The sequence below is a fragment of the Mustela nivalis genome, assembly GCF_964662115.1.
Source record: "Mustela nivalis genome assembly, chromosome: 10".
NCBI classification, from domain to species: Eukaryota; Metazoa; Chordata; class Mammalia; order Carnivora; family Mustelidae; genus Mustela; species Mustela nivalis.
The window spans coordinates 10,867,997-10,893,184 of record NC_139029.1 but is presented as its reverse complement, the minus strand read 5'-3'; the positions used below and the strand labels follow the sequence as shown (position 1 = coordinate 10,893,184).

General features: G+C 48.7%; 1 protein-coding gene across 7 annotated transcripts in view; it reads left to right on the top strand.

The window, feature by feature from the left end:
- The window catches only part of SPATA21 (spermatogenesis associated 21), a 37,679-nt gene that overhangs the window by 11,063 nt on the left and 1,428 nt on the right, over positions 1–25,188 (top strand). For 6 of the 7 annotated variants that reach the window (XM_082685525.1, XM_082685522.1, XM_082685524.1 and 3 more), the window contains 9 exons: positions 3,375–3,637; positions 4,015–4,063; positions 5,149–5,609; positions 6,028–6,116; positions 8,407–8,544; positions 10,695–10,766; positions 10,884–11,001; positions 23,288–23,460; positions 24,479–25,175. In XM_082685525.1, coding sequence (XP_082541651.1) covers positions 3,375–3,637; positions 4,015–4,063; positions 5,149–5,609; positions 6,028–6,116; positions 8,407–8,544; positions 10,695–10,766; positions 10,884–11,001; positions 23,288–23,460; positions 24,479–24,723 — 1,608 coding nt within the window. In that variant the 3' untranslated portion in view covers positions 24,724–25,175. Of the gene's footprint in view, positions 1–3,374; positions 3,638–4,014; positions 4,064–5,148; positions 5,610–6,027; positions 6,117–8,406; positions 8,545–10,694; positions 10,767–10,883; positions 11,002–23,287; positions 23,461–24,478; positions 25,176–25,188 lie in introns of those variants that run through there. The other variant, XM_082685527.1, reaches the window with a different exon arrangement.

The following is a 25,188-nucleotide window of genomic DNA, read 5'->3' as shown; positions in this document are numbered from 1 at the left end:
TAAATGGCAAGCTTCAGTGATGTTTTGGACGCACATCGTCACCCCTGAAGCAGTCACCACCATCAAGAAAATAAACGTAGGGGCGCCTGGGTGGCTCAGTGGGTTAAAGCCTCTGCTTTCAGCTCAGGTCATGATGCCAGGGTCCTGGGATCGAGCCCCAGCATCGGGCTCTCTGCTCGGCAGGGAGCCTGCTTCCTCCTTTCTCTCTGCCTGCCTCTCTGCCTACTTGTGATCTGTCTGTCAAATAAATAAATAAAATCTTAAAAAAAAAGAAAAACACATTTAAAAAAAAATAAAAAAATAAACGTAGCTGTCACCCCCTCCCCACCAAGTTTCCTCATGCCCCTTGTCATCCCTCCTCCCACCCACCCCCATCCGCAGGCCACCTCTGATCCACACTTTTTGCTACAGATTTGTTTGTCGTGCCTGGAATTTTACACAAACGGAAGGGGACAGGGTACATTTCTTCTGCCCAGCTGCTTTCCCTCGGCACGATTATTTTGAGATTCACGCAAACTCTTGAGGTCTCAAAACATCCTCCTTTTTGACGCGGAGTGATAGTCCAGGCCGCTGCACACAGACACCTCCATCCAGACACCTGCACACAGACACCTTCATTTTTTCACCTACCCATGGCCATATGGTTCCTTCTCACTTTTTGATTCTGAAAAAACAAAACAAAACAAAAAAACTTCTGCAAAGATTCGTGTCCGCAGGAGCAAAGGCTTTCATTGCTCTGGAGCAAATACCCTCCTCGGCGTAGAAGGGATCCTATGGTAGGTGTATATGGCACTTCCTAAGAAAACGCCAAAGTCTTCTCCAAAGCGGTTGTGCCTTTTTCCAACCCCAGCAGAGGTATGACCATTTCAGCTGAGCCGCATCCTCCCCAACACTTGGTAGAGCCAGTCCTTAATTTTAAACATTCTAATAGGTGTCTAGTGGGCTGTCATTGTGGCCTCAATTTTCCTTTTTTAAAAGTTTTTCTTTTTCTTTTCTTCTCTTTTTTTTTGGACGCAGTTAGAGAGCACAAGTAGGCAGAGCAACAGCAGAGGCAGGGTGAACTCCCGCTGAGCAGGGAGCCCGATGTAGGGCTCCATCCCAGGACGCTGGGATCGTGACCTGAGCCGAAGGCAGCTGCTTAGCCAACTGAGCCACCCAGGTGCCCCTCATTTTCCTGATGACAAATGATGTTGAGCATTTAAAAAAAATTTTTTTGTATTTATTTGAGAGAGAAGAACGAGAGGGAGGAGGGGCAGAGGGAGAGGGAAAGGCAGACTCCCCGGTAAGTGCAGGGAACCCAAGCGGGGCTCGATCCCAGGACCCTGAGATCATGACTGGAGCCAAAGTCAGACACCCAACTGAATGAGCCACCCAGGCCGCCCCAATGTTGAACATTTTTTTAATGTGCTTATAGGTCATCTGCATATCTTTTTTGGAGAAATGTCTATTCAAATACTTTGCCCATTTTGTTTTTGTTTTTGTTTTGTTTTTTAAAGATTTTTATTTATGGGGCGCCTGGGTGGCTCAGTGGGTTGAAGCCTCTGCTTTCAGCTTGGGTCATGGTCTCAGGGTCCTGGGATCGAGCCCCACATCGGGCTCTCTGCTCAGCGGGGAGCCTGCTTCCTCCTCTCTCTCTCTCTCTCTCTGCCTGCCTCTCTGCCTACTTGTGATCTCTGTTAAATAAATAAATAAAATCTTTTAAAAAAAAAGATATTTATTTATTTATTTGACAGAGATCACAAGTAGGCAGAGAAGCAGGCAGAGAGAGGAAGGGAAGCAGGCACCCTGCTGAGCAGAGAGCCCGATTCGGGACTCGATCCCAGGACGGGGATCATGACCCAAGCCGAAGGCAGCAGCTTTAACCCACTGAGCCACCCAGGCGCCCCTTTGCCCATTATTTTAATTGGATTATTTTATGGTTGAGTTGTAGGAGTTCTTTATATATTCTGGATACTAGTCCCTTAGGAGATACAGGATTTACACACATTTTTTTCCTTCCACTTTATGGATCATCTTTTTACTTTCTGCCTTTAAAAAACAAAACAAGTTCTTTGCTTTCTTATTATTGAGTTTGGAGGTCCTTAGATATTCTGAATACAAGTCCTTTATAAGATATGTGATTGGTGAATGCTCTCCCCAAGGCTGTGCCTTGTCTTTTCCATTCTCTTAACAGAGATTTTCTAAGAACAGAAGTTCTGAATTTTGATAAGGCCTAATTTATCAATCTTTTCGTTAGGGCTCGAGTTTCTGATGTTATTTCTTGCACATCTTTGCTTAACCCAAGATCACGTCAGATTTTCTCCTATGTTTTCTTCAAGAAGTTTTATAATTTTAGGCTTAATATTTTTTTTTAAAGATTTTATTTATTTATTTGACAGAGAGAGAGAGCACAAGGAAGGGGAGTGGCAGGCAGAGGGAGAGGGAGAAGCATAGATCCCTCATAGATCAGAGGGAGCCTGATGTGGGGCTCGATCCCAGGACCTCAGGATCATGATCTGAGCTGAAGGCAGACCCTCAACCCACTGAGCCCAGGTGCCCTAATATTTAAATTTATGATCCATCTTGAGTTAATTTTTGTGTACGGCATGTTGGATCATGGTTTGGGTTTTGGCCCGTGGCCATCCAACCATTCTAGCACCATTTGTTGAAGACTCCCCTTTCCCTACTGGCACTTTTGTTGCAAATCAGTTGAGCTCTGTGTAAGTCGATTTCTGGATTCTTTGTCACTCATCTATTTATCTTTATTCCAATACCACCCTGTCCTGATCATAAGTCACTTTACAGTAAGTCTTGAAATCAGTTAACATATCCCCTTTTTAGGGAGCGTACAAGAAGGATTCTTTTTTTTTTTTTTAAGATTTTATTTATTTATTTGACAGACAGAGACCACAAGTAGGCAGAGAGGCAGGCAGAGAGAGAGAGAGGAGGAAGCAGGCTCCCTGCCGAGCAGAGAGCCCGATGCGGGACTCGATCCCAGGACCCTGAGATCATGACCTGAGCCGAAGGCAGAGGCTTTAACCCACTGAGCCACCCAGGCGCCCCAAGAAGGATTCTTGTATTTTGAACATTCCTTGGGAAATACCAAGGAGTTTGGGATTTAAAGGGAACTATCTCAGTTCCTCCAGGCTCCCCTTCTATGCCGCAGAGAAGCATGGACCATGACTTTGGGTAGGCTGTGACTCCTGTGGGCCTTCGTGTCCTCATCCCTGAAAATGAGGCTCTGCTACTTCTAGGGGTGCTGAGAGCACTCAGTGAGAGAACACTCGCCGTGTCTGGATCACAGTAAGCCTGGGATGACCAGCTTCCAGGCCAACGTTGAGGTTCACCTGGGAGCCAGGCTCAGGCTCCTCATTTTGGTGTCTTGTCCTCGGCAGGGCCAGGAGTGTCAGCCCATCCCAGGTCACCAGGCAGCTCATGCGGCAGACGTAGTGCAGCCAGTGGACACTTCTTGCACCTTGGACAGCTGTGGGCAGCCACGGGGAGACAAGCTCCCCAAGGAGTTGGACACCCCCCACATCAGGCCACAGGAGGACATTTCCGAGGAGGCAGTGCCCCTGATACCCTTGGCAACTCCAGAGGAAAAGACGGCCAACTCCTTCCCACCATCCACGCCAGGACCTGACCCACCCAAAGGAAGGTAAGCTATCCTCTGATGCCCTCCCCTACCTGACCCCTGACCCAACAAGATCACACTTCTGTTAAGTTACAGGTGAGGTGAATTCTAGCTCCTGACCTGATGTAGGACCTTGGGCAAGCCATGCCCCTCTGGGCCTCAGTTTCCCCATCTGTAGGATACTTCTAACACCAGAATTCTTTGTTCTGCAAACCTGTACTTTAAAGGCCTCGTCCCAACATGGGGATGTGAGGGAATGAGGGGTCCCTCTGAGATTATGAGGCTGGAGAGATGAGGCTGGGGTAGTGGGCCTGAGTGTCCTGGGGGCGGAGGGAAGGTCAGTGCAGAGGATGAGCCTGCACTGAGCCGCTCTGCCACCCCAGGGTCTCTTCCTTGTTTAGGGTCAAGGCCATGGAGACCCAACCAACACCAGGGCCTGTTCCTGCACTGGTAAGTAGAGCCAGAGTTGGGGTGGGGAGGGCGCCTGCTGGGAATCAGGAGGAGGGAGGAGGCAGAGGAGGGACTGGGCTGGTATCTGGAATCCAACTGGGGAAGGTGTGAGTGAGCCTGTGTGTCTGTGTGAGTGTGCACACGTGTGTGTGTTTGCATGTGTGCATGCACACGTGTGTGCATCTTGGGCAGGGGCAAAGGATGCCCTTAGACTCTGGAGCTTGGAAACAGGAGCAGAACCCTGGGCTAGTAGCTGGTAGCTAATGGGATTTGTCAGGGGAGATTTTTTTTTTTTAAGGTATTTATTTATTTATTTATTTGGCAGAGATCACAAGTAGGTAGAGAGGAAGGCAGAGAGAGGAAAGGAAGCAGGCTCCCTGCTGAGTAGAGAGCCCGAAGAGGGGCTTGATTCCAGGACCCTGGGATCAGGACCTGAACCGAAGGCAGAGGCTTTAACCCACTGAGCCACCCAGGCGCCCCTATGGGTGATTTTAGTTGGAAGGAAAGTAATATAGCATGTTTCTGCTGATGGACAAAATAGAGCTGGTGCTTTAGGGACAAGAGCTGCTTCTCATGTGGGACAAAGGGCTGGGCAGGGGTGTGCGTGCTAGAGGTAGGCTGGGAAAGACCCGTCCCTGTCATAGGAGGGACAGAAGCAGGAGATGGCTAGATTTGTCGGATGAATGAGTGGGCGTTTATTAAGTGCCTGCCACGTGTCGTCCCTGGGTAGTCACGGATAAAGGAGGCAGACAAGGTCCTGCTCACATGAAGCTTACCTTCTAGTCAGGTCGGCAAACAACAGGTTACTGACAAGACCACTGAGGCTGTGCTGATCCCGGGCACAGAAATAAATGAAAGGTGGGGCAGGGAGTGACTTACTCAAGCCCCCCAGGCTCACAGTGCTGGAAGGCAGGGGAGCCAAGGTCAAGTGCAGGGAGGAGCCTCGTGGGGTGCATAGGAGATTTGGAGGGCATCGTCCAGGGGCCCAGAGAGGAAGAGCACTGCGAGGTTGCCCTGGAGAGTGAAGGGCAGGAGACGCTCTGTGGGACAGTCTGGCTGGATTCCCTCTCCTGTGCTGTCCCCAGGAGGTGAGGGGCACTGGAGAGAGGAGGGATCTGGACCCTGTGCAGAAGCAGCCTCGGGAGCCCACGGTGGCTGTGGGGCCCCAGAACCTTGGGAGCCTTCGGCAAGGCTTCATGAAGTGCTTGCTGGAGGTGGAGGAGGAGGAGGTCACACATCGGAGGGCTGCCAAGGCCCGGGCCCTGCCAAACCGGAAGTCCCCCAGGACCCTGACCCCCGTGCCCTCCTCGGCCCCAAGCCTGCCTCTGACCCTGCCTCAGACCCCTGCCTCGGCCCCTGCGATGGCCCCTTCCTGGGCCCGGTCGCCAGCCCCCGGGCCAGTCCCTGTCCCTGCCCCTGTGGGATCCCCGGTCCCGGCCTCAGGGCTGGTCACAGCCCTGCCAGCCCCCACCCTGGACGTGGGCTGGAGAAGGGCAGAACTCTTGCACCCGAGTGGAGAGAGGAGCCTGAGCAGCACCAAGACACGGTAGGAGTCACCCCCAAAAAAGAGCGCCCGAGGTCAGAGCTGGGGTCCCAGGGTCCCTGGCATCTTTCTTCCAGACTCTCGTCCCCGTCACCGCACCTGTTCCCTCTCGTGTGTCCCCTCTTCATTTCTCACTTCTGCTCCCCCACCCCCATCCCCATTTCTGCCAGCTTCTCTCTTTCTAATCTAAGTCCCTCTAAGGGACATGGAGGCGTGTCCCCCCCCTCATGTCCCTTCACTCCTGCCTCCTCCTCCCCAGGGTCACTCTGAGCCTCTCCTGACCTCCCAAAGCCTCCCCCAGGGTCCTTCCCATGCCCTCCTCTGCCCCACCCTTCCCCCTTGCCCGCCTCTAGCTTCTGGGGGTGGCCCCGGGCAAGGGTGACTGGATGTGTGCCCTGTGTCTGGGGTCTGTCCTCTGTAGGCAGGAGCTGGAGGAGCGCGGCCTCCTCAAGCTGTACCAGAGCTGGGATGAAAGGTTCGAGGAGCATCTCACCCTGAGGCAAGAGGAAGGTGAGGGCCGGCCTGCCCAGGGAAGCACCTCCAGTGGCAGAAGGCTCAGTCCTGGGGGGATGGGGTGCTCCACACCACACCGCTGACCTGAGGCCCACCGCAGCCCTGTGTTCTGGGCCCGGGGGAGACTTCCTGCCTAGGGAGACAGTGTGGGGTGGCAGCTGGCCGTGGGAGTCTGAGTCCCTGCTGGGCCCTCTTCCTTGGGGTCCAGTCCTCTTCCGGAACTGCCTCCTTGAGTAAACAGATCAAACCCAGCAAGGTTCTTCAGGCTTGGAGGCATTTCTGCCTCCCTCCATCCAAGCCCACTCTGCTGGTCCTCTGGAGGCCGCTTGGATGGGAGGCAGAGTTCCAGGGCCCCCCGTCCGCCCTAGACCATCCCTCACCATTTAACAAGACCAGTTGCCCTGGACAAGTCCCATTTCCTGCCACATCCCACCCCCTCCCAAAAGTTTTAAAGTTCTGAATACCCACCTGGGGGAGGCCCTGGGCCCCACGACTCCACTGGCCACGAGAGGGAGGAGGAGGGAGTGCTGACTCCGTGAGCTCCACGGGTTTCCTGCAGCCCCGCTACACCCTGCCCCAGCCCCAGAAGAGCAGGGATCAGTCCTCCCTCCACCCTTGACTCCTCCCCTAAATCTTTGACCCTCTCCACTGGCCCCTTCTGATTTCCCTGAATGCCCTTTCCAGCTCCCCATGACCGCTTCCTGGGCGCTGGCTCCTTCCAGCATTACAACTCTCTAGCCATTTTCAAAAAGGCTCTTCTGCCCCGCGTCCTTGAGCAGAGTTCACGGACAAGGTGCCGCCGTGGCTTAGAGACCCGGGCTTTCCGCCATGCCCCGCAGCCCTCTCTGGCTGCTCTGCTCTCATAGTCCAAACCATGGGGCATTTTGCCCACGCCTGCTTTTAAGAGCTGTTCTTGTCTTACCCTTTTTTTTTTTTTTTTTGGCATGCCTGCCCTTGGGGGGTCACCGCTCACCCCAATCCGAGCTCCCTAGTGCTCCCTCTGTCCTCATCTCAGTGCTGTGTGTCAGACTTCAGAGTCTCTTACGTGCCAGACACTGAATTAACACAACTGCTCTCGGAGGATGAACCGTTTTGTCCATCTCACAGATGAGAAAATCGAGTCTCAGAGAAGTACGGTGGCTTGCCCGTGGCAGTTGTGTGGTTTGCTCGGGCTGCCGTAACAGCAGCAGCATGGGGTGGCTGAGCATTTCTTTGCTCAGAGCTCAGGAGGTCGCAAACCAAGCACATCTCAGATCAAGGTGGCAGCAGAATGGGTTTTTTTTTGCGGCCCCTCCCCTCGCCTTGCAGGTGGCCACGTGTACCCTCCTGTGTCCTCATGTGGTCTCACGTGGCCTTTCCTCTTTGCACAGACATCCCTGCTGTCTCTCGTGTTTCCGCATTTCCTTGTAAGGACGCCAGTTGGACTGGAATAGGGCCCATGCTACTATCTCATTTTAACTTAACCACCTCTTTTTTTTTAAATATTTTATTTATTTATTTGACAGACAGAGATCACAAGTAGGCAGGGAGGCAGACAGAGAGAGAGGAGGAAGCAGGCTCCCTGCTGAGCAGAGAGAAAGGCCCTGTCTCTAAATACAGTCCCATGCTAATGTCCTGGGGGTCAGGGCTTCAGCATAAGAGTTTCAGTGGGATGCAGTTCAGGCCAAAGCAGCCACCCAGCTTATTATTAAAGCCACCCAGCAGACCCAGCCCCCTCCCTCGGTCTGTTGATTCTGCCGACATTTGGCTGCGGGCTGAGAAGTCAGGTGCAGCTTTTGGTACCAAGCTATCCTGGAAAGCACGTCCATGCGGATAAGTGACCATAGAGCACCAAAGTCAAAGGCACAGACCTAAGGGTCAGAAAGATCCACCTGGTCACTTAATCTTTAAGCCTCAGTTTCCCCATTGGGACAAAAGGAACAAGCATCCCACTCTTATGAGGCCATTGTAAGACTTTAATGAGAACGTGGCCATGAAGAGCCTAGCACAGTGCCTGGCACATAGCAGGGATGCCCTAAGGTGGTTGTGCTCCTGGCACAGAGTGAAGGTCATTAAGGAGCTTAGGTGTTGGCACACCTGCTGAGACGTTGGCCTGACCTTGGGATAGAGAGTGGAGTGCGTTAGTGGGATGGCGCCTTCCACTATGGCTGTTTAAGCTGCCCCTGTCTCTCCACCCAGCCACGGTGGTGAAGGATGCTGGGCAGGAGGGTGGTTGGAAAGTGGGGGCGTTGAATGGTGGGAACAAGGCGTGTCCCCGCCTCCCGTGACCTCCGCCACCCCACCACAGCCTTCCGCAGTTACTTTGAGATCTTCAATGGCCATGGCGAGGTGAACGCACAGAACCTTGGCAACATCCTGCTGCTTGTGGGCATCTCCCTCACGCCGGCTCAGGTACAGGACGCCCTGAGGAGCGCCGACATCGATGGTGAGTGACAGGAGGCGCCACTCTGAGTCCCAGGCAGGGCCAGCAACGGGAGACCTTTCTGGCCCTGCAGGCCTCCACGCTTCAAGGGGCCTGCACAAGGTTTAATACTCAGCTGTTGCAGTCCGGAAATTCTTCATAAATTTTTGAGTGAGGGACCCCATCCTGCATTTTTATTTTCCACTGGGGTCCCATCGCTCTGGGCCCCCAAAGTTAATGCTCTCTGAGTACCTACTCAGCACCGGGTTCTGGGCACCTGGAGATGGCCATGACCTATCTTCTGACCCTAGGATGTAGGTGGTATCTGAGATACCTCCCTTTTAGGCCTGTGTGTGTGCTTCGTGGGACCTTCTCCCATGACCGGGTCACTCATTTGACCAGCTATGTGACCTTGGACAAATCAGTGAAGTTGGCCAGGCCTCGGTTTCCATACAATGGGGCTGATAGCATCCATCTCAGCAGGCTGCTGGAAAGCAAGTGAGATAATCCAGGCAGAGCATTGAGCCCAATGCCTGGTGCACAGAACATATTTATAAGACATTGAGCTGCTAGTGTTCGTCATCCAGGAAGTATTTATAAGTACGCACTGTGTGCGCCTTCCTGATCTGGGCACTGAGAATAAAGAGACGGGTAAGGCCCATGAGCCCTGCCCTCGAGGTGCTCACAGAGACAGGGACACAGAAGAGTCACCAAAGGAAGCAGCACTTCAGGTGGCTTAGAGGGAGGGATCAGGAAGGAAGACTTCCTGGAGGAGGTGATGACCGAGCCAAATCGTGAAAGATTAAATAGCGGTTAGGCAGGGAGGGAAGAAAAAAGGGCATCCCCCGTGACAGAAATAAACGAGACAAAGGGAGGAGGATACAGGGCGAGGGGAATCCCACGTGGTTTGCTTGGCTAGATGCAGGGCGTGAGGAGCCGTGGAGCTATAAGGGGCCTGGGCTCCTGGCCACTACCCGTCGGGCTCTGCTTCCTCCATCACCACATGGGGGCGAATCCACACACACAAGCCAGGAACCACCTTAGCTCTGCCCCTATGTGACTCTTGGCAAAAGCTTCCTTTTTCTCTATGCCTCAGGCCCCATCTGTGACGTGGGGATAAGAGTATTAGGCATCTCCAGGGGGTGGTTTTCAGGATTAGAGACCATTTATTCATTTGTCTAGTAGCTCAGGAAACATCTGCTAAGACTTGTCTGTCTTTTTTTTTTTTTAAGTTTTATTTATTTAAGGAATCTCTACCCCAAATGTGGGGCTCAAATTCAAAACTCTGAGATCAAAAGTCACATGTTCCTCTGGACTGAGCCAGCCAGGTGCCCCCCCAAAACTACCTGTCTTAAGCCCTGAGGACACAGTACAGAACAAAACAGACCCTTTTGGCATCTCCATTAAATTCCAGATCTTACAAGTGTGTGGTTGAAACACAGGGTTTTATGAGAATGTGTAGTGAGGCAGTTGACGCGGTCCGGTCTGACTTCTCTTGGGGAAGGGATGATCAAGAAGAAGCACGTGTAGGATGTTTACTAAAGAGTTAGAGGGCAGTAGAGAAGATTCCAGGAAGAGGAAGCAGCATGTGCAAAGGCCCGGAACAGGGAACGTGGCCCCAGTGGAAGAACAGGTTCATGCTGGGGGCCCTTGGCACCAGGTGAGACTGGAGACAGGTAATAGGCAGGTCCTACAGGGCCTTGAAGGCCGAGGTGGGAATCTTGCGGGTACCTAATTCTCATGCAGTGACTAGCACATGGTAATAATGACAGTTGCTGACATTTACTGAGCTTGTATAATACCCACGGCTCTGTTCTAATCACATTGCTTCATTTGTTCTCCCATGAGATAAGTATTATGGTTATCTCCACTCTCTAGGTAAGAAAGCTAAGGCTTAGAGGGGTTGGGGGCTTTGCCAAGGTCACACGGATAGTAAGTGGTGGACCAGGGATGGGAACTCAGACTGCTGCCCTCAGTTCTAGAAGCTTCCAACCCAGGCACCCCTAATTTTCACCTTCTACTTTGCTGTGTGCACCGCACTTGCTGCACTGAATATGTGTCTTCTTTGTGTTTTATAATCAAACCCATCGAGTACATGCTAACATGCCCGGGGTGCAGTGCCTGCGCCCACTCTGGCAGGCCCTTGCCCACTGTTATACCCCTGGCCTCCACAGGAGATGGTCACGTAGGCTTCAAGGACTTCTTGGCTGTGATGACAGACACCAGGCGCTTCTTCTGCTCTGTGGGTGAGCAGGGGTGAGCCCAGAGGAGTCAGAGCTCGGGGAGGGGCCTGGTGGCTGGTGGGACCAGTTGGCCTCCAGAACTACGGAATGGTAACAGCAGACATCTTCCCATGTCCCCAGAGCAGAATGCCCTGACGGACATGGCTCCCCCAAACCCCCACACTCTGCTCTTTGAGATCCTGTCCCTGCTGGTGGAGATGCTGGCCTTACCGGAGGCGGCCTTAGAAGAGATCACCAAGTGAGTGCGGCCGGTGGTTGTGGGTGGAGGGTGACAGACACAGAAATGGCACCTAGTATTGTGGCAGCTGAAGAATTTTGATAGTTAGGACTCTTAGTTGCAAGTGAAAGGCACCCAAATAAAATTGGCCTAAGCAAAAGGGGAATGTATTGGCTCATATAATGGATCATGGCCTCAGGAATGGCTGGATCCAGGAGATCAGATGATACTCTTAAGGTTTTATCTCTCCTACCCATCTCTGTACCATGGTTTCAAGCTCAACTAGGTCAGGGTGCCTGGGTGGCTCAGTGGGTTAAGCCTCTGCCTTCAGCACAGGTCATGATCTCAGGGTCCTGGGATCAGGCCTTGTGTTGTGCTCTCTGCTCAGTGAGGAGTCTGCTTCTCCCTCTCCCTCAGTGGGAAGGATGGCAACTGGCAGCCCTATACTCACACCCGCCTAGCTGAACCAATTCAACAGCAAGAGGAATACTTTCTTGCAGTACCCAGAGGACAATCTCAGAACGGGTATGTGATAGAGACTGCCTGGAGCCAGAGAACGCTGGAGATGAAAGCCTCCCCATGTTTCCAGACTGGGCTGGGTGGAGGTGGTGGTTACTGGTTCAACTAAGGAAGGAATGGCTACGCACAAAAGGAACTTCAACATTCCAAGGCTAAAAGCAAACTGTGATGGCAGAACAGCCCAGCTGGTCTCTGTGTATCACACAGAGGACTGTCTCTGCCACTGAGACCAGGCCTTGTCCACATGGGCCCAGAGGTAGAGGAATGACAGCAAGTTGTTCCAGCAACACAAGCTCAGGAACCCCAAAGACAAAGGGTCTTTTTTCCTCCCAGCATCTGTAAATCACTCTAAGTATATATAACTCTAAAGAATATAAATGTATAATTTAATTTTTAATTTAATTTTTTTTAAATTATGTATTTGTCAGAGAAAGAACACAAGAAGGCGGAGAGGCAGGCAGAGGGAGAAGCAGGCTCCCCACTGAGCAAGGAGCATTAATGTATAATTTTAGAAACAATAAAATTCCCATGTGTCCATTTCCCCAGTTTAAAACTAGATCATTTCCGGGGCGCTGGCGCCTGGGTGGCTTAGGGGGTTAAAGCCTCTGCCTTCAGCTCCGGTCATGATCCCAGGGTCCTGGGATCGAGCCCCGCATCGGGCTCTCTGCTCAGCGGGGAGCCTGTTTCCTCTTCTCTCTCTGCCTACTTGTGATCTCTGTCTGTTAAATACATAAATAAAATCTTTAAAAATAAATAAATAAATAAAAATAGATCATTTCCAATAATCTTGAAGCCCTGTGTGCCCTACCCCAATCACATCTCCCCAGATAAGAACTAACCATTATTCCCTTGCTTTCTTTTTTAAACTTTCACTACTTGTTTTTCCCTTTGCTTACTGAAAATTTCAAATACACAGCAAAGTTGAGAGAATTTCACAGTGAATGTTTATATATTCACCAACCAGATTCTAGCCATTGCCAATCCGCCATGCTTGTTTTAATCTTGTGTCTACCTAACCTTTTTTCAAACATCCATATCAGTTTTTTATTCATTTCACAATAATTGATAGTCATTTCCTTCTAAATACTTCAGCATACATATCAATAACTAAAGATTGACATTTGTTTAGAGCTTTTTTCTTCTTTTTTGTTATCGGAGGTATCATTTACATTCAGTGAAACACACAAATCATCAGTCCGTGAATCTCAGCCACTTCTCACACCCGGGCAACCCGAACCCCTCTCAAGTCATACACAACTTTGCCATCACTCCCGAAGATGCCCTCACCATCCTTCCCAGTGGGTCTCCGAACCCACCCCTGCAATCACTCTTCCAGTTTGTTTTCCATCCCAGATTGACTTCGCTTTTTTGGCAACTTCACATCAATGGAAACATACAGTATGCAGCCCTAGGGTCAGCTTCTCGAACTCAGCACAAGGCTTCTGAGACTTGTCCGTGTCGTTGTGGGCGTCAGGGTTGACCCGTTTCTACTGCTGACCAATGTCCCACTCATAAATCTACCACAGTTGGTTCGTCCATTCTGACGGGTCTCTCCATGTTTCTCGGTTGGGGTTATCGTGAGCAAAGCTGCCGTTAATATTTTTGTGCAAGTCCTTCTGTGGACACATACTTTGGCTTCTTTGGGTGAATATGCAGAAGGGAATTGTGGGTAGGTGTATTTTACTTCTGAGAACTCATCAGACCTTTTTCCAAGTGGTTGCACCATTTTACAATCCCACCATTCGTAGGAGAATTCCAGTTGCTCCACATCTTGTGCAAATTTGGTATTGTCGGTCTTCCTCCTGGTAGATATGGAGTGGCGCTCTGGTCTTTACTCACCTTCATTTGTATTCCTGAGTACTTTATTGTTCACCTTTTCATAAACTTTATTTGTTTAAAAAGATTTTATTTATTTGACAGACAGAGAACACAGTAGGTAGAGAGGCAGGCAGGGGGCGGGGGAAGCAGGCTCCCCGCTGGGCAGAGAGCCCGATGCGGGGCTCAATCCCAGGACCCTGGGATCATGACCTGAGCTGAAGGCAGAGGCTTACCCCACTGAACCACCCAGGCACCCCACTTTTCATAAACTTTCTATGAATGGACTCATACTGTGTTAAGTCTTTTGTTACTTGTTTTTTCTCCTCAACCTTATGTTTTTATGATTCATTCACATCCTTGTGAGTAATTATCAATCATTTATTGTTCTTGGGGCACCTGGGTGGCTCAGTGGGTTAAAGCCTCTGCCTTTGGCTCAGATCATGGTCTCAGGGTCCAGGGATTGAGCCCTGCATTGGGCTCTCTGCTCAGTGGGGAGCCTGCTTCCTCCCTCCTCTATCTCTGCCTGCCTCTCTGCCTACTTGTGATCTTGGTCTGTCAAATAAATAAATTCTGAAAAAAAATCATTTATTGTTCTCACTGCTACATACTATTTTTTAAAAAATTTTATTTTTTTTGACAGAGAGAGGGAGCAAGCACAACCAGGAAGAACGGCAGGCAGGGGGAGAGGGAGAAGCAGGCTCCCCGCTGAGCAGGGAGCCCGATGTGGGTCTCTATCCCAGCACCCTGGGATCATGTCCTAAGCCAAAGGCAGATGCTTAACTGACTGAGCCACTCAGGTATCCCAACTGCTACATACTATTATGTGTGACTATATCACAGTATACTTATTAATTCTGCTGATAGCCATCAGGGTTATGTTCAGTTTTCAACTGTGTAGAAACAGTGTGAATATTCTTGTATATGTCTCCTGGGACACATGGGCAAAAGATTCTAAAGAGCGTAGTTTTTATACTTTTAGGCCAACATCCCTTTACACTCATTTTTTTTTAAGATTTTATTTATTTATTTGACAGAGATCACAAGTAGGCAGAGAGGCAGGCAGAGAGAGAAGGGGAAGCAGGCTCCCCGTTGAGCAGAGAGCCCGACGTGGGGCTCGATCCCAAGACCCTGGGATCATGATCCGAGCCGAAGGCAGTGGCCCAACCCGCTGAGCCACCCAGGCGCCCCTACACTCATTTTTTTAAAAAAAGATTTTATGTAGGCACCTGGGTGGCTCAGTGGGTTAAGCCTCTACCTTCGGCTCAGGTCATGATCTCAGGGTCCTGGGATTGAGCCCCCCATTGGGTTCTTTGCGCAGGGAGCCTGCTTCCTCCACTCTCTCTCTCTGCCTGCCTCTCTGCCTACTTGTGATCTCTGTCTGTCAAATGAATAAATAAAAATCTTTAAAAAAAAAAATTTCTTTCTGGGTACCTGGGTGGCTCAGTTGGTTAAGCATCCACCTTCAGCTCAGGTCATGATCCCAGGATTCTGGGAACAAGCCCCACATTGGGCTTCTGGATCGGCGGGAAGCCTGCTTCTCCAACTCCCTCTGCTTGTGCTCCCTCTCTCACTGCGTCTCTCTGTGTCAAATTAAAAAAAAAAAATCTTAAAAAAAATTTTCTTTCTTTTTAGAGAAAAAGAGAGAGCAGGGGGAGGAGCAGAGGGGAGGGAGAGGAAGGGGGAAAGAATCCCAAGCAGACTCCCATGCTGAGCGGAGAGCTGGACACGGGGCTTGATGTCATGACCCTGAGATCATGACGTGAGATGAACCCAAGAGTCGGACGCTCTACTGACTGTGCCAGCCAGGTACCCCTGTACTCCTTTATTTATTTTTTAAAGTTTATTTATTTAAGCACTCTCTACATCCAGCATGGGGCTCAAACTCAAGAGCCTCACAGTCTACGAACTGAGCCAGCTAGAAGCGCTTGTACTCTTAAATGGAAGAGTCTATTGGTCTATCTTGTAGTTTATTTTTTTTAAAGATTGTATTTATTTATTTGACAGACAGAGATCACAAGTAGGCCGAGAGGCAGGCAGAGAGAGAGGGTGAAGCAGGCTCCCCACTTGAGCAGGGAGCCCAATGCAGGGCTTGATCCCAGGACCCTGGGATCATGACCTGAGCAGAAGGCAGAAGCTTTAACCCACTGAGCCACCCAGGTGCGCCCCTATCTTGTAGTTTAAATGGCCCTTCTCCCACGAATGTTTTGGTAACGTGCACTCGTCATTTGGAAAATACTGCATATCTCCCAGGTGTTAGCACATTTCATTTTAATTAGTATATGTATATTTATATCTATATACACTATATATAGCTAGTATATATATACTATGACACTATATTAATTAGTATAGATATACTATGATATTATAATTAATATCACCACTAGTATCAGGAAAGTCTTTAAGTATTAGAAGTGTTGTGTGTGGCTATAGTTCATTCATTTTCACTGCTATAAAGTATTTTGTATAAAGACATGTATATGCCCATGTTGATGGGTTTAAGTTTCCCAAAAGTCTAACTTTTTCCTGAAAGCTTTAATTTGATCAGAGGCAAAAAATGCTGTCAGTTGTTCTCCTTGAAATGACAGGCTAACTTCGTCTACTTTTAGAGAAATATCCACTGAAAACCAAAGGCTGAATAACCATGGTTTCTCCTTTGTTCAAATAAAAATGTCATTTGATGTCCAGGAAAGGAAAAACTGTCTGTTACTCTCTCAGAATTTCCAACTGGAACAGACATATGATAGACGAATAGGAGGGATGCCTGCCTGGCTGGCTCCGTCAGTAGACCATGCAATTCTTGATCTCAGAGTTGTTAGTTCAAGTCCCACATTGGGTGTAGAGATCATTTAAATAAGCAAAGAAAACTTAAAAAAAAAAAAAAGATAGATGAAGAGGAGAAAAGCATATGAATCTTATTTACACATACCTGGGCACCCTCACAAGAAAAAGAAGACCCAAAGAAATGACTCGGCCTAAGTGTTTCTATCCTAGGTTGAACAGAGAGTAGTGAATGTGGAATAGTAGTGAAACTATATGGGCAGACTAAGGGAAGATAAGAGTTATTTTAAGGAGGTTTATTACAGAGTTCTCTCAGCCAAGGCTCCACATCTCTTGAGATAAGAATGTTTCTTCCTGGGGTGCTTGGGTGGCTCAGTCAAGTAAGTGTCTGCCTATAGCTCAGGTGGTCCTGGGATCCCACCCAGCAGGGAGCTCGATGTAGGGCTCTATCCCCAGGACCCTGGGATCATGACCTGAGCCGAAGGCAGAGCCCTAACCCACTGACCCACCCAGGCGCCCCTGCTGGTATTTTCTTTTGCTGTGTCTAATCTCCTCTTAAGTGTATCCAGTGAATTTTTCATTTCAGCTGTTGCATTTTTCATATTTAAATATTTAATTCAGTTCTATTTCATAGTTTTCTTTCCTCTTGTTCATATTTCCTTCAAATCCTTGGGCATATTTATAATACCTCAATTAAGGTCCTTTTCTGCTAATTCTGCCATCTTTGTCATTTCTGGGTCTGTTTCTGTAAACTGATTTTTCTTTTTTTTTTCTGATTTTCCTTTTTTTATTGGTACTTTCCTGCTTCTCGTGTCTGTTAGTTTTTGATTGGATGCTGGACATTGTGGCACTTTACTGAGTGTCTGGATTTTATTCCTTAAAGTGTTGAACTAGAGGGCAGGTGTTTACGTCACATTAATGTTACGTTATGTTATGTCACTGATAATCTTTCTTTCAAGGTTATGTTATTTTATTTTATTAAACTCTACTCCCAACATGGGGCTTATTATATTCATGACCCTGAGATCAAGTGCCACATGCTGTACCAACTCTGCCAGGGGGGTATCCCTCTTTCAAGGTTTTAAAGCTTTGTTAGGGGGCCACCAAGGTGGCTCAGTGGGTTAAGCCTCTGACTTTAGCTCAGGTCATGATCTCAGGGTCCTGGGATAGAGCCCCACATTGGGCTCTCTGCTCAGCAGGGAGCCTGCTTCCCCCATTCTCTCTACCTGCCTCTCTGCCTACTTGTGATCTCTCTGTGAAATAAATAAATAAAATCTTTTAATAAAATAAAAATAAAGCTTTGTTAGGGAAGATCCAGTGTAGTCTCTCCTCTAGGACTCAGTCCCAACTACTGAAAGAGGACTCATTTAAGAGCTCTATTAATTCTTCAGGTGTTCAACAAAGAGCTTCTGCTCTGTTGGAACGTCATGTGTCTCTCAGCCCTAGGTTAACCCTGGTAATTACTTGTTTTTTGTTCTTTGTCTGGCTTCGTGAAATTTCACACTATGTGTGTACTACTTAGTATGCGACCAAAAACTGAAGAAAACCCCATGTGTATTTCTGCAACTTTCATTACATGACTCCTATCTCTTTGATATCCTGATACACTAATCCCTGTCGCCTCCATGTTCACCAGCTACACTGTCTGTCCCCTTACCTCAGTGGGTCTAGGACGGTTCTGCCTGGGTGCCACTTCCTGTACCTCCAGGCAAAGTTCTCTGGAGAACCGGTCAGCTCACCTCATTGGTTTCTCCCCTCAGGGACTATAGTCTTATGCTGCCTATTGTTCAATATCTCACAAGTTTCATATATTTATTTATAGCAGGAGGACAAGTTCAGTACCAGGTCCTTCATTATGGCCAGAAACAGAATTCTGTTCATTTGTCTTCAATTTTTTAATCCACTGTTCTTCAGATTGGATGATTTCTACTGATCTGTCTTCAAGTTTACTAATTCTCCAGTCTGCTACAAAGACTGTTCAGACTTTTTCACTTCAGTTATTGTACCTTTTGGTTCTAGAATTTCCATTTGTTTCATGTTTGTAGTTTGTTTCTCTATTCATTAAGATCAGATTTTCCCTCAATTATTTGAATATATATTTTAATACCTTTTTAAAACTTTTTAAAAAAGATTTTATCTATTTATTTGACAGACAGAGATCACAGGTAGGCAGAGAGGCAGACAGAGAGAGAGGAAGGGAAGCAGGCTCCCTGCTGAGCAGAGAGCCTGATGTAGGACTCAATCCCAGGACCCTGGGAACACGACCTGATCTGAAGACAGAGGCTTTAACCCGCTAAGCCACCCAGGCGCCCCCCTTTTTAATACCTTTTAAAAAAGATTTTATTTAGGGCGCCTGGGTGGCTCAGTGGGTTAAGCCGCTGCCTTCAGCTCAGGTCATGTGATCTCAGGGTCCTGGGATCGAGTCCCACATCGGGCTCTCAGCTCAGCGGGGAGCCTGCTTCCTTCTCCCTCTCTCTCTGCCTGCCTCTTTAACTACTTGTGATCTCTGTCAAATAAATAAATAAAACTTAAAAAAAAAAAGATTTTATTTATTTGAGAGAGAGCACATGAATGGGAGGAGGGGCAGAGGAAGAGAGAGAAGCAGACTTCCTGCTGAGCAGGGAACCTGACGTGGGGCTCCGTCCCAGGACCATGAGATCATAACCTGAGCCAAGGGTCAGAGTCTCAGGACTCTGAGATCAAGACCTGAGCTGAAACCAAGAGTCAGACGCTTAACCGACGAGCCATCCAGGCACCCTGTCATGTCTGGTAATTTTTTATTGTGTCCTGGACATTTTAGATGATATGCATTAGAGACTGGATTGTTTTGTTTGGAAGCGGGACTCTTCCTTTGATGAGCATTTTTTGTTCCTGTGGGCAGTTCCTTGCCAGTTTATGTAGTCTTGGTTTTTTATTTTGTTCAGGCATATTTGTGAAAGGCCCAGGTGTTACCTAAACCCTCTAACTTGGTAGACTCAACTTCCAAACTCTGTTTCTCCTACGGATTTTAGTTTTAGGTAAGGCCTACGGTAGACAGAAGTCAGCAAGTTATGGGCTGCAGGCAACACTGTTTTTGTGGGTTTTTTTTTTTAAGATTTTATTTGTTTATTTGACAGAGAGAGACGGTAAGAGAGGGAACACAAGCAGGAAGAGTAGGAGAGGGAAAGCAGGCTTCCCACTGAGCAAGAAGCCCGATGCCTGGGCTCCATCCCAGGACCCTGGGATCATGACTTGAGCCAAAGGCAGGCACTCAACGACTGAGCCACCCAGGCACCCTAGCTTGCTCTGTTTTTACAGTTAAACTTTTATCAAAATGCAGCCACATCCATTCATCCCCATATAGTATATGGATTTCTTGATGCTACATTGGCAAAGCTCAGTATCCATTATCACTTCTGTGATAAAATTATCTACTTCTCCTTGTAGTTTTATCAGATTTTGCCTTCTATTTCATGTTTAGAATTTTGTTTCCTGACAAACTGAACATTTTATCATTATATGGTAATCATTTGTGTCTTTAGTAATGCTTTTTGCCCTAAGACCTAGTTTTTTAAATATAATATGGTTATACCGAAATCCTTTGGTTAGTATTCAACTGACATAACTTTATCCTTTCAGTTAATTCTTAAAAATTTAAAGTAATGTATACATTGTTTAAAAAAACCCAAAAAACAACAAAAAAAACCACAAATAGTCCAGTGGACCATGTGTCCGACTTCAGCTCAGGTGATGATCCCAGGGTCCTGGGATTCGGCCCTGCTTCGGGCTCCCTACTTGGTGGGAGGCCTGCTTCTTCCACTCCCACTTCCCCTGCTTGTGTTCCCTCTCTCACTGTCTCTCTCTCTCTTAAGTAAAATCTTTAAAAAAAAAAAAAAAAGTTAAGAACAATGGAAAAACCAAGTAGTGCAAAAAGGTTAGTAATAAACACTTGTAGTACCCCATTCCCTGAAGTCTCCCTTCCCAAGACAAATACTTTTGACTCTCTTCTCATTTTGAAATAACATGCATGTACTACAATATTTTGGTTAGTGATTTTTTTTTTTTAAATGTATCTATTGACTTCCAATTATGGTATGGGTTTAGCTGTCTGATACAACTATCCTCTAAGCTCCCCTCTACCTGTTTTAATATATTATCATTTTTTACTAAATTCTGGGGGGGGGTCCATTATTATGGTTATGCAATTTTTAACAGCTGAGTATTTTATTATACTATGACTTCCTTTCCTTTTTTTTTTTTTTTAAGATTGTTTATTTATTTGATAGCAAGACACTGAGACAGCAAGAGAGGGAACACAAGCAGGGGGAGTGAGAGAGGGAGAAGCAGGCACCCTGCTGAGCAGGGAACTGGATGGGGGGCTGCATCTGAGGACCCTGGGATCATCACCTGAGCTGAAGTCAGACACTTAACAACTGAGCCACCCAGATGCCCCTTTCCTTGTCTAACTCCTGAAGTTGATGATTGCCTTAGTTTTTTTTTTTTTTCTTTGTACCCATTAATAATTCCTGTGCCACCTTCTTAGAGTTTCTTTTTCTTGAAGGCATGTTCTAAATAATTTCATTATTCTTATTTTTGGATTAATTTCTTTTTAGAAAATTACTTTATTTATTTGACAGAGAGAGAGAGAGAGAGATCACAAGTAGGCAGAGAGGCAGGCAGAGAGAGAAGGGGAAGCAGGCTCCCTGCTGAACAGAGAGCCCAATGTGGGGCTCGATCCCAGGACCCTGAGATCATGACCTGAGCCAAAGGCAGAGGCTCAACCCACTGAGCCACCCCAGCGCCCCTTGGATTAATTTTGTAAGCCTGTTGCAGAGTTGTTATCTTGGGGATCTGCTGTCATCATAGGAATTCTTTCTTCCTTTCCTCTTTAGGATTCTCTGTTAGAGTACATGCCTTACTCTTGGTTTGCTTAATCCTTCTTGGTTTGTTTGGTTTAGTTAAAAAATAACAGGCGCATGTTACCCTGACAGCTTTTTTGGGTTACATGGGAAGTGACTCAATCACCGGTGCAATAACAGCAGCCCTATTCTGTCTTCTACACTGTAGTGATCTAATCTAAACTTGTCCTTTATGGCAACTGCCAATGTGGGATTCCCCTTTACCAGCTTCCACTACCTTTGCATCTCCTGTGTTGATCTCCTGTTTTCTCTATGTATATCTTTTCTGTTTTGTGTATGCCCTCATTTTAGAAGACTATGTCCCCCCGGCAGCTTCTTGAGAAAGAATGCATGGGATACAAAATTTTTGAGATTTTATGTGTCTGCAAAAGAGTTTATTTATAGTCGCACTGAGTAGTTTAGCTGGGTATAGAATTCTATATTGGTGTATTAGTTCAGGAACAGACCCTGATGCACTACAGTTGAAACAAGATAGTTTATTTCTCTCTTATATTGACACTCCAGAAGAAGCAGGCAGGAAGACAAGGCTGCCCAGCACACAACTTATTGTTTCTAACTTATTTTCCCACCATTTCCTAGATCAAACCTAAGCTAATTTACCAGCAACACATCTGAATTCAAGCCCGTGGGAAAGGGAGAGAGGAAGTGGAAACAAGCAATTTCCTTTAAAATTGTGACTGAGAAAGTTGCATACATTTTGCTCTTGTCCCTTTGGCCCCTGTGGGGTGAAGTTATTTTCTAAGTCATCATTTTTACTCCACATGCTACCTTTTCAGGGCCTAGTTTTACACAGGGGTCTAGATCCAACTTCCATGTAAGGGCTCTGATATTCATTTTCTGTGTTCTATGTGTGAAGCTCATCAAAACCCCAAATTCCAGGCCCCAGAGATAGGCAGAGACCACAGCAGAACCAGCAACGTAAGCCTTAAGTGTTTCCCAGCACCAAGAGTAGCATGCCCACCCCTCACCACTGCCTCAAAGCCCTGGGTGGTCTGTCTCTGCCTTCTCGATGCCCACATCTCCCACTCTTCCTCACATACCAGGCCCTAGCCTCTCCTGGCCTCCTTGCCATTCCTAGAGCTCACTGAGCTCTCACCCACTTCCTGGCCTTTCCACATGCCATTCCCTCCACTTGAAAGACTCTTCCTCCAGAGATATCCATTTGACTTGCTCCCTCCCCTCATTCTGCTCAAATATCACCACCTCTGAGATCCTGCTGGCTCCTGTGAGCAAAATCGTCCCTCATCACTACCCACTGTCCAGCTTTTACTCATTACACCCACTACCACCAACCAGGTACTGTATTTATTTGTTCACAGTCCTTCCTACTAGGTGCTTGCCTAGGTGGTCAGTTTAGAAAGGGATTCCAGGGAGGAGTGAGAGAAGGAATGGGACCAGAGGAGGAACCAATACAAGCATGTGTTGAGTCAGCCACCCACAGGATCTTCTGAGGAGATTATGGATAGTGGTTCAGAATTCTGTCAGGAGAAGAAAGAGAAACCCATGTACCTCAGCTGCTAGCTCCTTTGGTCAAAGGTGGCCCCCATGGCAGTTTCATTCCCCTGCACTTCCGGAGCATCAAAGAAGCTTCCAGACTCCTGAGGTGAGGCCACCTCTGACTGTCCCTGTGCAAAGCTGCTCAAAGTCCATGTGCAGTGGTCACTGCTGTGGTGGCCAGAGAGAGAGGGGGGCTGGGATGCCAGGAGGCAGGGACCTTCTGTGGAGATCTCCTGCACTGCTTCCCCAAGCACCTAGACGTGCGCTGGCCTGAGGAAAACAGCCACTCGGTATCTGCTGAATGCATGTGTAGAGCCACAGTCTAGTGGGCAGATAAGCAGCAGTAAGTCTAGAAAATAACTCAAACTCAGGAGCAGGTTAATCACACAGCTGTCTTACAGAGCATGTGTATGTGTAGGTAAAAATATCAGTGGCAGAAAGCAGAGGTGACAGTGACCAGGCTCTTTCCACCGGCCACGTTGCTGAGTGCTCAGACAGGTTTTGTTACCTGTTTGATCCCTTTTTGGGCAGGGGGGTAGGGGGACAGGGGACGGACCTGAAGCCCGAAGTCATGTGACTTGCAGATGGAGGGTCCGGGTGACTGGAGCCCAAAGCAAGGCAGTGACAGGGAGTTAATGACAGAGTTGGGACCAAAACTCAGGTCCCCTAACTCCTGGGCTGGTGTCCCTGTCCCAGAGCTGGCCAGACAGAACAGGAGCTCAGAAAGAGTGAGGGGGGTAGGAGGGGTAAATTAAACACAGCCAGGCTGAGCTGGGTGGGCACTGCCTCCCCAGCTATTACCAGAAGAAGCTGAAGGAGGGCACCTGTAAGGCCCGAGAGATGGAGACAGCCATAGGCCGGCTGCGGTCCCGGAAGAAGCTTCCCTACAATCCCCAGCAGGCAGACTTGGAAGTCCCAGAACGAAGGGTTCTCAGGATCCTGAGCCGGCTGAAGCAGCAGAACTATGGTGAGGGCCTTGGGCACTGTGAACACTCTGCTCTCCTCTTTCCCTGGGCCCCCACAGCCAGACCCAGGAGCTGAGAGACATGGTTTCCCACTTCGGGCATATAACTGTGCGCATCAGCCAGTGGTCTGAGAATCACGGTATCCCACCTCTAGCCCTCTGATGAGGGTCTTCTGCATTCTTCCCCAGGGCTTAGCCCTGAGCACATGTTGGTCCCAAGAGCCTCCACCGAGCAGGAAGGGTAATTAGCAATCCCAGCTCACCATTTACTGAACACCCGCTGGGGTCACTCCAGGTGCTAGGCCCTTTGTAGATGGGCTAGAATTTAATGCTCATGATCATGTATTCACTCGATGTTACAGGTGAGAACAGTGGAACTGAGCAAGTTTAAGGCCAAGGCCCAGGGCCCCACAGCTAACATGTTTTAGAAAAGGCACTGTAGGGGCACCTGGGTGGCTCAGTGGGTTAAATCCTCTGCCTTCAGCTCAGGTCATGATCCCAGGGTCCTGGGATCGAGCCCCGCATCGGGCTCTCTGCTCAGCAGGGAGCCTGCTTCCTCCTCTCTCTGCCTGCTTCTCTGCCTACTTGTGATCTCTGTCCGTCCAATGAATAAATAAAATATATAAAAAAAAAAGAAAAGAAAAGGCACTGTATAGCCAGGTCTGACTCTAAAACCTGTTCTCTTTTCACTGGGCAAGGTTGCCTCCCCATAAAAGCAAGTGTCACTGATCAGACTCCGACTGTGTGCCAAGTCATGGGCTAGGAGCTTTCTAGTCTCTCTAGCGTGCCTACCCGACTGCCAGGACCCATCACAAAGACATGTGCTCTTGTGTGAGCTGTTATTAGCCCTTACACTGTGCGCGGTGTGTTATCCCTTTAGTCTGCTCTGTGAGGTGGGTACTCACCTCCAGCTTACACAGAGGCTCAGAGAGGTTAAGCAATTTGCCCAAACCCACCCAGCTCAGGATGCGGCCAAGCTGGGACTTCAGCTGGGTCGGCCTGCTTCCTCCTCCCTTGCCAGCTGCCAACCTGCAGAGCCCCTACGCGCAGGTGCCCTGCATCCCTCTCTGTCCGCGGCTGGACAAGATGGTCCATCGGAAGCAGGGCAGCCACTACGTGCTGGACCCATGCACCCCCGCCAGCCTGGGCCCTGACATCCGGAGCCTCCTCTTCCAGTCAGGATCCCAAGGAAGCAGGTGGGTACCCCGAAAGCCAGAGCTCCAGCCCAGGCCCATCCACCACCTTTTTTTTTTTTTTTTTTTTTAAATGGGGCCCTGGCCTAATCCTTGCAAGAGATGATACCTGGAATACCGCTGCTCCCGGGAGGAAAAGGGGAAATAATGGAAACAGTAAGGAACTAAGCTTCGTTGAGGGCCCATGTGCCCCATCGACTGTGCTTAAGTCCGGGAACCTTTGCCTTGCTGTGCCCAGACTCAGTGGCACACACCATCTTTCTCTCAGGCTGGCACCACCACGCAGGGGTTAGCTTGCACGTCCTTTGCCTGAGTCTGATTCCACGTTAGGAGTGGTAGGAAACAGGCTGGGCTGCTGGATGGCGGCAGCTTCCCTCCCAGTCCCCTCCCAGGTGCTTTGGGAGCAAAAGAACTCAGGACTTGCAATCAGGCCCCCCAGCCCACCAGCCTGGCTCCATTGCATCCCAGGGAAGCCACCTCTCCCCTGGGGCACTTGGGAATGGCTCATTTCTTACCGCCCCCCTCACTTCTCGCCTTA